General features: G+C 62.5%; 1 protein-coding gene across 6 annotated transcripts in view; it reads left to right on the top strand.

Annotated features, from left to right (window-relative positions):
* The window catches only part of KIF1A (kinesin family member 1A), a 95,018-nt gene that overhangs the window by 71,911 nt on the left and 11,017 nt on the right, over positions 1-12,090 (top strand). For 5 of the 6 annotated variants that reach the window (XM_042995907.1, XM_042995912.1, XM_042995909.1 and 2 more), the window contains 2 exons: positions 2,193-2,298; positions 4,695-4,721. In XM_042995907.1, the coding sequence (XP_042851841.1) occupies positions 2,193-2,298; positions 4,695-4,721 (133 nt within the window). The remainder of the gene's footprint in view (positions 1-2,192; positions 2,299-4,694; positions 4,722-12,090) is intronic. The other variant, XM_042995908.1, reaches the window with a different exon arrangement.

Genomic DNA, 12,090 nt, shown 5'->3' with positions numbered 1-12,090 from the left:
GTGTGACTCTGGCTAAGTCGCTTAACCTCTCTGTGCCTCTCTGAAGAGCCTAGGAAAGGAAAGCTCGGACTAGGGTGATGATTCCAAATTTCTATGCAATCACTGTGTCAGCTCACCAGGGCTGCCGTGACACAGCACCACAGACTGGCAGCTTAAACAGCAGAAAATGATCCTCCCGTAGACCTGGGGGCCTGAGTCTGAGGGTGTCAGCAGGTGGCCATGCCCCCTCTGAAGCCCGTAGGGGAGAGCCCTTCCTGGAGGTTTGTGGGGAATGTCTGTCCCTCTTCGGCTTGGGGACCCGCCGGCTTTAATGCTTCAACTTGACGTGGCCTCTTCCTATAGAAGAAGCTACATTCAGGCCTGCTTCCTCCATTGTGACCCCATCTCAACTGATTATACCTGCCGAGACCCTGTCACCAAGTAAAGTCACGTTCTGAGGTCCTGCAGGTTAGGACTTCAACACAGCCGTTTTGGGGGGAGGACACAGTTCAACTCCTGGCGGTCACCACGGCTCTTAGACGGTTTTCTTCCACGACTTCACGCTGTGAATTCTTTGGTCTACTAGAAGAATTTCTTGGCTGAGCTATAGACTTTTTCCAGTTTTCATTCAAGGACACGGACACCTGTCCGCTCCTGCCCTTCCTGGACTGATGGATCCCTCTGGAAACCCCATCCTGGGCATTTCTGTGGCCAGAAGGGCAGCAGCTGCAGGGTGCCGTCCCTGGGGCTTGGAGAGGGGGTTCCGAGGGTGCAGGAGCGGGGACATGACCGTGAGACCCATCGTGCTATGCCCAAAAGCGCAGAGCTGTGGACAAGGAGGTTCTGGGGGCCCAGGACAGATGCTTTCGTTTTAGACATCTCGTATCTTTTTTCACTCACACGGTGAAAGGCTGGAGCAGGCGAGCCAATCCTCATCTCAGATGTCGTTTAGGGCCGGCGTGGACAGTGAATCGACTTAAAGAGTTAGCAGACACCCGGCCAGCACGTGGACCGGATGCAGGCAGGAGTGTGTGTCCCGTGTGTGGGCAGAGAAGGGGAGCTGGTGAAAGGATTTGGGGAGATGCTGGTGTGAACGCCAAGGCCCCCGCTCCACGTTGGGGTGTTTGGGCTGTGCCTCTCTGGGCTTCATAAACCACACGGACCAGCGAGCGGGCTGGGAGCGAATGGGCTCCGGGGCGTCGCTCTCGCAGGCGGAGCACCTGGCCAGGCTCGAAGGGGCAGAGAACCTCTGCGGAAGCACGCGCTCCAGGGGCCGAGCAGGGATGAGGCTGGCACTGTGGCGAGCTTTCTTCCGGCAGCCGAGCCGTGGGGCACTCCGCCTCCAGCCACGGGGACACATGCTGGAGAGCACTTCTCGGGGAGCCCACACCTGCCTTCTCCCAGAGCCCAACAGTTGCAAGAAGGTTCCAGGAAGTGGGGCCAGCAGCTGCCCCGTGTACAGACACAGAATCCTGGCCGGGTCCCGGGCTCTGCCTCACCTCTGTGTGGGGGGCGGCACACAGGGCTTAAGGAGAAAATGTAGTGCGTGTGTGTCCCCTGAAGAATCAGAGTATTCAAGCTAATGCTACCAGGGCAGGAAATTACTAACGGGGTCGCCAGCGGGATTCCTGACTCGCAGTGGATAGGACCACCACCCCAGTGTGGGCGGCTTAGAGGCTTCTGTTGGAAATGTGCCCTGCAGGGAGAGATCTGTGGCCCAGATAGTGTCCTCCCTCCGTCCCTCCGTCCCTCCCTCCCTTCCTTCCTTCCTTCCTTCTTCCCTTCCTTCCTTCCTTCCTTCCTTCCTTCCTTCCTTCCTTCCTCTCTTTCTCTCTTTCTCTCTTTCTCTTTCTTTCTTTCTTGAAGGGAAAATCTCTCCTTATCTTGCTAAGATTTTCTTTTCCAACGAGAGCCTGTACATTCTAGGCCGAGTGTTTGGAATCTATCAGTTGGGTGCAAGAGAGACAGACCTTGAGAGTGTCTGAGCTGAAAAACTCCAATTACGGGAGGAACGACGGTGGAGTGAGCCAAGGGCGCTCACGCCCGCCTGGTAGCAGACCTTGCCATGGGCTCCCTGTCCGGCGCTCTTGTGGGCACGTGGGGAACCCGCTCCCTGATGCGGTGTCACGGTTCCGGAGCCCCCGCCCAGGCAGGGACCCAGCACCCCCTTCCGTTGTCCTGAGAGGTGACTGAGCCCATGGCCTTTCCCGTAGGTCGGATTCGAAACACACCAGAAACTGACGAGTCCCTGATCGACCCCAACATCTTGTCTCTCAACATCCTCTCCTCCGGCTACATCCACCCGGCCCAGGACGACCGGTGAGTCCCCTTGGGGTGACAATGGGTTCTGTTCCCAGCTCCCTGGAGACAGGGTCCAGGTCGAGACCCAGGGCGTGCCCTCAGCCGACCTGGCTTTGTAGGGTCAGGTACGTGTCCAGCCCCGAAACTTTTGGGCCTTCCTTTCCGACACCTCCAGAACAGGTGCGGGACGGGCAGGCTCGTGGCCTCCAGGTCCTTTGGTGTGTTTGTCTACACATTGTCCCATCACTGGCTCTCACATTCGTCCGGCCTGTCCATTCGGTGACCTGGTGGAGGGGCAGCGGGACTCGGGGGTTGATGAGCTGGGTTCTCTCCTCAGGAGTTTTGGGGGGGCAACACGGGGTGGTGCGCAGACAGGCGGTCCTGAATCTCCCCGACCACACTGCTGTGGGTGAGTCCGGGGCTCTGGCCGGGGTCCCTCGGGCTGGGGGTCCTGGATCCGCCAGGCACCATTTGGCACGCGCTCCTTGTCGCTGGGCTATTCCTTTCCGAGCTTGTGGTTAATGGCCAAGACTCTGCAGCCCGGGCAGCCCCAGCCCCGCCACATCTGGGACAATGGTCGGGGTATGCAAGCCCCCAGGGACACCCTTAGCAGCCCCCGACAAGCCAGCCTTGTTGAGGCTTGCCGGAGGCGAGGGGGCGGGAGGTGAGGGGTGGTATCTGAGGACTGACGGGGCGGGGGGCGGGGGGAGGGCAGCTCCTAACTGCCGAGAGCTGCCCTGTTGGTGGGGACGTGGGCTTGGCTGTGTCTGAGATGCTGCTTTCTAGGGACTTGGGGGAAGGATGAGGTGTTCCAGAGTGCTGGATGGCTGCTGCGGAGGGCTAGACCTGGCCCAGAAGCAGAAGCTGAGAGTTGACCCTTGGAGTTCACACTCCGGGTGTCCTCACGGGTTCCTGCGACAGCGTCTGCAGGAAAAACTTCTTTGAGGGCTGGGCGTGCTCGGAGGGGACAGGGGACCCCACACTTGCAACGAAGGCTGGGGTCCGTAAACGTAAAAAGACCCAAGGGAGTCGTCCTGTCCTGACTCCTGGGTCCAGATGGAGCCTGGGTTCATCATGGACGCCCCAAGGAGTGGGTTGTAAGGGAAGCACCCTCAGTGTGGGCAGTTGGGGGGCCAGGAGTCCGAGACCCCCAGAGGGGCAGCTGTGACTCGTTCTAGCCCTGCCCAGGAGCCTCCCAGAAGAAACTCCGCTGCCCTCAACATCCAGGGGAGGGAGGAGTGGGATGCAGAGTGCCGAGGGGGTTCTCATGATGTGCAGGCTGGGGGGCCCCTCTGAGGCCGTGAGAATGCGTCAGAGGAGGCCTGATCCCCAGCCACACGGGGCTGCCTGCAGGGATGTGGGGACCGGGACCCCAGAGGGGAGGGTGGCCCCGGGACCGCCTGTGCCATTGGGGAGGGGTCTGTCTGCCATGCTGAGTGACCTCAGCATCCCCCTGGCCTCTGACCCTTCCTTTGCCCAGGCAACTTCTAGATTTTGGGGGCAGAAATGGAGTGGGGGCAAAAACAAGCGAGTGGGGGTGGGTACGTTCCCTCTGGGCCTCCCTCCCTGCGCGGTCTCTCTACACTGAGGACCGTGTTTCTGGGTCTTTCCATCGTCCCGCCAGCCTGGCCGAGGGGCCCTTGGCTCTGGGCTACGTCCCGGGGTAGCTTAGGAGGCTGTGGCTCCTGGCTGGACCTCGGGTCAGCAGGGCTGTAGCTAAATAGGTCCACCCCTGTCCCTAGAGGCCCGAGGACCCGTCACTGATGGGGCTTTGGTTCCGCTTCCTGGGAGCTGTGGCAAGTGAGGCTGGCCTCGGGGCAGCTCTGGGGTCCACTGGCCCTGTGTCTTAGGTCAAGGCCCTGGTCCAAGGGTAGAGGAAGGCCCGTCCACGGGGCAGGCCCATAGACCTTGCCAGAGCTGCTTGGGCCTCAGGCTTGGCTCCTGCCCACGCCAGTATAGCCCCAGGACTGCTCTGACCCCCCAGCTTTGCCCCCAGCAAAGTCCTGGGGACCCTCCTCACCTGGCGGCCCAAGGCGGGTGCCGTCCCGAGGCTCCGCTGGCCAAGCCAGAGGGCCCCTTCCCGAGAATCTTCCTCTTCCCCAACCCTGGCTGATGCCCTCAGAGCCCCGTGATGGGCCGCTTGGGTGCGCCCTGCTCCCCCTGGAGACGCTGGGGCTCAGAGACCCCAGGCCTGGCTTGGGCCGAGGGGCTCGGGCTGTCCTCATGCTTTGCCACGACCTCGGCCTCCTCCGCTGCAAGGCCCCACGCTTTGCTCAGAGTGGGCCTGTTGCCGCAGACGGCTGCTCTCCCCGCTGCCCCTCCCCTCGCTGCCGCTGCCCTGCTGCCCCGCTGCCCGCTGTCCCGCCGCCCTGCCCCGCCGCCCTCACTAACCTCTGATTGTTTGTGTTTTGCAGGCAGTTTCTTGATTCGGACATGCCTAGGTATCATTTGTGCCCCTTGGTTTTATTCCAGCCTCTCTCCTTCCCCAGACCCACAGCCCTGACTTTTAATTTCGGCTTTTTGATCCCTTCTACACTCGCTCCCCTTTCCCTCCTGTTTCTCCGTTTTCTTTCGTTTTCTTTCCTCGGAATACTTTTTTGATTTTCTCTGTTGCTTCCTCTTCCCACCCCCTCCCTCCCTCTTGGCTGAGCTCCTTCCCGTACTCTTGATTTTGGCTGCATCCGTAGTTTCCCGCCCGCCCCTCCGTAGACACTGGCTGGCCTCCTGCTCCTCCCGCCCCTGAGCCTTGCCCGCCCCGCACTGACCCACCCCTGCCGGAGCAGGAGCCGGTGCCCCCCGCATGCAGGCTGGCCACACCAGCCCCACTCCCTGCAAGGTGAAAGAGAAAAGGGGGAGGAGGGGCCGGCGCTGGGCCCGGGACGGGAGGGCAGACGGGTACCGGCCCTGCAAGGGACCTCTGCACCATACCCTCCGCTGCTGGGCGGTTGCCCGGCCAGGCTGGCCACCACACACCCTGTTTGCAAGTAGGTGGGCGGTGAAGTTGGGAGGGGCCCAGTAGGTCTCGGGACTCACCCGGGTGGCCCCAGGTCCAAACCCCCCGGAGGCAGGGGTTCCCGGGCAGGGGATGCCCTCTCTGAGTTGAGCGGGACCCCTGCCAGTGCCCACCGGGTGCAAGGGTCAGTGAGGCCCTGGGCACGGACAGCCTCAGGGTTCCTAATCAGGACCGTCCCTGAGACCCAAGTCTGTTCTGGGCAGAGGGTCAAGGTCGTCTCCCTCTGGGTCCTGTGGATTGTGGTCAGAGCTCCGTGCTGGTGGTCTCGCAGGACAGCCGTTTTGAAAGGCGAAGTGAGCGGTTGGAAGGCTTCCGGCAAACGTTTGAGCCTTGAGGCTGCATGGTAGCTTGAGCCGGGTAGGGGTGGTGCCTGCTCCTCTTCTGGAAAGAGCCCCAGGGTGGGGCAGGGGGCACGGCAGGACTGAGTCATGGCCGTGAGGGTCACTGTGAGTGTGACCCGGGCACTTGGAGCCTAGGCCCCAGGGAGGGCGGCAGGCTGTGGTCCCGCCGGTGTGACCCTCGGGACGCACTCGAACATCACACCTGTTGGGTGAACCCATCTTTTCCAGAGCCTGCTGCGGGCCCTCTGGGGACCCTGTCAGGGGAGAACTAGGGTGGCAGTGGCTGCCCCAGAAAAGGGGGCACGGCCGTGCCGGCCGGAAGGGACCCGTCTCTCCGGGCCATGCGCTGGAGGAGGTCGGGCGGGGAGCCGGGCTGGTTAAGGCCGTGTCGCTGCTCTCAGAAGGCTCTGGGCTGGGAGCCCCTGGCTCGGGTTCATCCCCTGGGAGGGACCCAAGTTAAGGGCTGTTTCCTCGACGAGTGGAGACCTCCAGGCGGGTCGGTGTGAGGGCTCGAGGGGGCGTGACTGTTTTGTCCACGTTTGAGCTGCCACAGCCAGCGCAGGGGGATAGAGGGGCGCTTGCCGGTCCTCAACCCGCCCCCCAGACACAGACCTCCCGGAAGGTTCTAGGGGGAGACAATGCCCTGTGGCCAGGGGGAGGTGTGGCACCAGGAAAGGGAACCAGTTTTCCTTTCTGGCAGGGCTTTCTTTGCCAGCCCCCCAACGTCATGAGGCCCTCACCCCTGCACCTGAGCGGGGAGCACCGTCCCCCCAGTTCCAGAAGAGGGCTCACTGGCCCCAGTGGGCTTGGCCAGTAAGAGGAGGCCTAGGGCACTGAGAGCGAAATGGGGGTCAGAGCCCCAAGACTCGGGCTTGCGCTTCCCCACAGGGCCCGGCTCTACGGGGCAGGGAGCCACCGTGGCGGCGGGACCGGGGACTGGCGGGACCGTGGGAGGTGGCGGAGGGAGGGTCTTGTCCCACGAGTGCGGACAGCCTGGCAGTGCCCTCCTCTGGCCCAGTGAGTGTGGACAGGTGGCAGAGCCTTCGGGAACCTTGTCTCCTTCCCCTTAGAAAGGGGATAATTTCGCCGCTGCCTGAATGGCCGAGACACACACGGCCTCACCCCTCACCCCTGACCACCCCTCACCCCTCACCCTCATCCCCTCACCCCTCACCCCTGACCACTTACATCACCCTTCATCCCCTCATCCACTCACCCCATCACCCCACACCCCGACCACTTATACTCACCCCTCATCCCCTCACCCCTCACCCTCATCCCCTCACCCCTGACCCTGACCAGTTACACTCACCCTTCATCCACTCACCCCCTCACCCCACAACCCAACCACTTATCCCTCACCTCTCATCCCCTCACCCCTCACCTCTCATCCCCTCACCCCTCACCCCTGGCCACTTACCCTCACCTTCATCCCCTCATCCCCTCACCCCCACACCCCTCACCCCGACCACTTAAACTCACCCCTCATCCCCTCACCCCTCGCCTGCAACCACTTATCCCTCACCCCTCATCCCCTCACTCCTAACCCGTCACCCCAACCACTTACCCCTCACCCCTTATTCCCTCACCCCTCACCTCTCATCCCCTCACCCCTGACCACTTATCTCTCACCCCTCATCCCCTCACCCCTCACCTCTCATCCCCTCACCCCCACCCCCAACCACTTATCCCTCACTCCTCATCCCCTCAACCCTCACCCTCATCCCCTCACCCCTCACCCCCGACCGCTTACCCCTCACCCCTCATCCCCTTAACCCTCACCCTCATCCCCTCACCCCTCACCCCTGACCACTTACCCTCACCCGTCATCCCCTCATCCCCTCACCCACTCACCCCCCACCCCCGACCACTAATCCCTCACCCCTCATCCCCTCACCCCTCACCTGTCATCCCCTCACCCCTCACCCCTGACCACTTACATCACCCTTCATCCCCTCATCCACTCACCCCATCACCCCACACCCCGACCACTTATACTCACCCCTCATCCCCTCACCCCTCACCCTCATCCCCTCACCCCTGACCCTGACCAGTTACACTCACCCTTCATCCACTCACCCCCTCACCCCACAACCCAACCACTTATCCCTCACCCCTCATCCCCTTAACCCTCACCCTCATCCCCTCACCCCTCACCCCTGACCACTTACCCTCACCCGTCATCCCCTCATCCCCTCACCCACTCACCCCCCACCCCCGACCACTTATCCCTCACCCCTCATCCCCTCACCCCTCACCTGTCATCCCCTCACCCCTCACCCCTGACCACTTACATCACCCTTCATCCCCTCATCCACTCACCCCATCACCCCACACCCCGACCACTTATACTCACCCCTCATCCCCTCACCCCTCACCCTCATTCCCTCACCCCTCACCCCTGACCACTTACATCACCCTTCATCCCCTTATCCACTCACCCCATCACCCCACACCCCGACCACTTATACTCACCCCTCATCCCCTCACCCCTCACCCTCATCCCCTCACCCCTGACCCTGACCAGTTACACTCACCCTTCATCCACTCACCCCCTCACCCCACAACCCAACCACTTATCCCTCACCTCTCATCCCCTCACCTCTCATCCCCTCACCCCTCACCCCTGGCCACTTACCCTCACCTTCATCCCCTCATCCCCTCACCCCCACACCCCTCACCCCGACCACTTAAACTCACCCCTCATCCCCTCACCCCTCGCCTGCAACCACTTATCCCTCACCCCTCATCCCCTCACTCCTAACCCGTCACCCCCAACCACTTACCCCTCACCCCTTATCCCCTCACCCCTCACCCTCATCCCCTCACCCCTCACCCCGACCACTTATCTCTCACCTGTCATGCCCTCATCCCCTCACCCCCGACCCCGCACCCCCGACCGCTTACCCCTCACCCCTCACCCTCATCCCCTCACCCCTCACCCCTGACCACTTACACTCACCCTTCATCCCCTCATCCACTCACCCCCTCACCCCACAACCCAACCACTTATCTCTCACCTGTCATCCCGTCACCCCTCACCTCTCATCCCCTCACCCCCTCACCCCTCACCCCCACCCCTGACCACTTATCCCTCACCCGTCATCCCCTCACCCCTCACCTCTCATCCCCTCACCCCCTCACCCCTCACCCCCACCCCTGACCACTTATCCCTCACCCGTCATCCCCTCACCCCTCACCTCTCATCCCCTCACCCCTCACCCCCCACCCCCCACCCCTGACCACTTATCCCTCACCCGTCATCCTCTCACCCCTCACCTCTCATCCCCTCACCCCCTCACCCCCCACCCCTGACCACTTATCCCTCACCCCTCATCCTCTCGTCCCCTCACCCTTCACCCCTGACCACTTATCCCTCACCCCTCATCCCCTCACTCCTCACCCGTCACCCCCAACCACTTACCCCTCACCTCTCATCCCCTCACCCCTCACCTCTCGTCCCCTCACCCCTCACCACTTACACTCACCCTTCACCCCTCACCCCCAGCCACTTACCCCTCACCCCTCATCCCCTCACCCCTCACCCTGACCACTTACCTTCACCCCTCATCCCCTCATCCACTCACCCCCTCACCCCTCACCCCTCAGCCCGACCACTTATCTCTCACCTGTCATCCCCTCACCCCTCACCTCTCATCCCCTCACCCACTCACCCCTCACCCCCCACCCCCCACCCCTGACCACTTATCCCTCACCCGTCATCCCCTCACCCCTCACCTCTCATCCCCTCACCCCTCACCCCCCACCCCTGACCACTTATCCCTCACCCCTCATCCTCTCGTCCCCTCACCCTTCACCCCTGACCACTTATCCCTCACCCCTCATCCCTTCACTACTCACCCGTCACCCCCAACCACTTACCCCTCACCCCTCAACCCCTCACCCCTCACCTCTCATCCCCTTACCCCTCACCCCTGACCACTTATCCCTCACCCCTCATCCCCTCACTCCTCACCCGTCACCCCCAACCACTTACCCCTCACCTCTCGTCCCCTCACCCCTCACCACTTACACTCACCCTTCACCCCTCACCCCCAGCCACTTACCCCTCACCCCTCATCCCCTCACCCCCTCACCCTGACCACTTACCCTCACCCCTCATCCCCTCATCCACTCACCCCCTCACCCCTCAGCCCGACCACTTATCTCTCACCTGTCATCCCCTCACCCCTCACCTCTCGTCCCCTCACCCCTCACCCCTCACCCCCGACCACTTACCCCTCACCCCCTCACCCCCTCACCCCTCACCTCTCGTCCCCTCACCCCTCATCCCCTCACCTCCTCTCCCCCCACCCTTCACCCCTCACCCCCAACCACTTATTCCCTCACCTCCTCACCTCCTACACTCTTACCCCTCTCCCATCATCCCCTCACCCCTCAGCACTTATCTCCTCGCCCCTCACCCTCTTATCCTCTCACTCCTTCATCTCCTTACCTCCTCACTCCTTACCCTCTTATTCCCTCACCTCCTCACCCTTCACCCTCTCATTGCCTCATCCCTTACTCCCTCACCCCTCACCATTTATCCTCTCACCCCTTCATCCCTTCCCTTCCTCGCCCCTCACTCTCCTATCTCCTCACCCCTCACCTCTTATCCCCTCACCCCTTCACCCCCTCACCCCTGCCTTCATCCTTTCATCCCTTCACCCCCTCACCCCCTCACCTCCCCACTTCCTCGTCCCCTCAGTCCCTCAATCGTCTCATTTCTCCTTTTCCTTCTGGTCCAAGGACTCTCGCACGGCACGGTGGGGGAGGCCGCTGAGCCCTCCATGTGTCGCATCAGGTGCAGCAGGATCCCCAAGGCTGGGGTTCGAGCCCATTGCCCTGCTCCCAGCTGTGTGACCGTGCTGGGGTCACCCTCCTCACTGGACACGAGGGCTGTCCCGGCTGCAGTCCAGGGGGCTCCGTCCTGGAAGTCTGCCTGTCAGTTCGCCTTCCCCAGGGCCACTCTTGAGAGTAATTCTCTTCTAGAAACGTACTTCCTAGAGCGTTATGAGTTTCTTGTTGAAACTTTGAGCACGGGGTTTGATTTTCAGATTCTCAACAAACCCGTTCGCATCAGGATGCCCAGCTGGCCTGCCCACTAACCTACCACAGCTGAGACACTGGTCACAGGCGCCAGGTGCAAGTCACAACACAGTTGTCTAAACAGGCCACGTGCAGCCGGCATGCGAGAGTCCCATCGGGAATGCCCAGGCCCTGTGTGCTGGGAGCCCCGACCTCCCGATTACCCTACCCTGGCAGCCCGGCCCCACCTGAGCCCCGCGGGGACGCGCGCGGGCGCACAGCCCGTTGGGTTAGGCAGGGCATCCGAGGGGACATGAGACGCCTGCCCCTGTCCTGGCCGGTGTAGCCGCTGAAACTTTCTGAGCAAGAGTCGACACGGACAAAACATTGGAGAGCGTATGACGTTTTCTCTGTCGACAAACTTTTTAAGTGACTTTTTGGTTTTCCCCACATGGGTCCTCCTTTGTTTGAGCATCAAGCTCCACGTCCCATCACTGAATTGGGGGTGGTCCCGTTTCTGGGCCCCTGCGGCCCCACCCTCGTGCGTGGCTAGAGGAGAGCCGGCCGAGAGACCTCCCAGCCTGGGACCCCGCCCCACCCGGCGTGAGCGGCTCTGTGTTGAGATATGGCCGGAGGCTGCTGGACTGGACCAGGGATGTCTCAGAGGAGGGGGCGCCTTGATCCCGAGCCCCGCAGTCGGCTGCAGAAGGATCCGTGCAGGGCGGCGTTTTCCTTCCAGAGGGAGGGCCCCGTGGGAACCCCTAGGGCTCTGCCGTGGGACAAGCCTTGCCCTGCCCGCTGCTCTTCCTACACAAGGGTGGCCCGGAGAAGGGCTGAGGACCGGGGCCGTGGGTGGGACCTCACTGGAGGAGGGACACGTGCTCTGGCCTGTTTCCCCAGATGGGCTGGATCCCGAGGGCCCGCGGGCTGGTGGGGTGGGCCAAGCCCAAGGGGAGGCGCCGGAGTGGGCTCGGGTGCTCCACTCGCGAGGTGGCCGCATCCCAGTGTTTCTGCCTCAGTGGGTCAGGGGGTTGGGGGTGGGGCCTGAGAATCCGCACTGCTAACAGCGCGGCGTCCCGAGTGGTGCTGCCGCTTCGGGTCCGGGGACCCCACGTCCGGGCCGCACGGTTCCCCGAGGAGTTGTGTCTGAGGGACTGGCTGGGTGTCGGGTGGGGCAGTGTGAGGGGTGCTGTGGGGAATGGGGCTCTCTTCTGGGGGTGACCTGATGCCCAGAGAGATCTCCAGAGCCCTGCGCCTGTTCACAAGTGGGGGTCCGGTATGGTACCCACGGCCTCCCATGGCATCCTGGCTCACTACGGCTCCCTCTCTGGCTCTCTGGGTCTTAGTTTCCTGCTTCCTGATCAAGGGGGCACCAATCAGCGGTTCCCATGCTGCGTCCTGCAGGCTTGGTGTCCTACGTGGCTGTCT

Source organism: Panthera tigris, chromosome C1, assembly GCF_018350195.1.
Source record: "Panthera tigris isolate Pti1 chromosome C1, P.tigris_Pti1_mat1.1, whole genome shotgun sequence".
In the NCBI taxonomy this organism is placed as follows: domain Eukaryota; kingdom Metazoa; phylum Chordata; class Mammalia; order Carnivora; family Felidae; genus Panthera; species Panthera tigris.
This window is presented reverse-complemented; position numbering and strand designations above follow the sequence as displayed.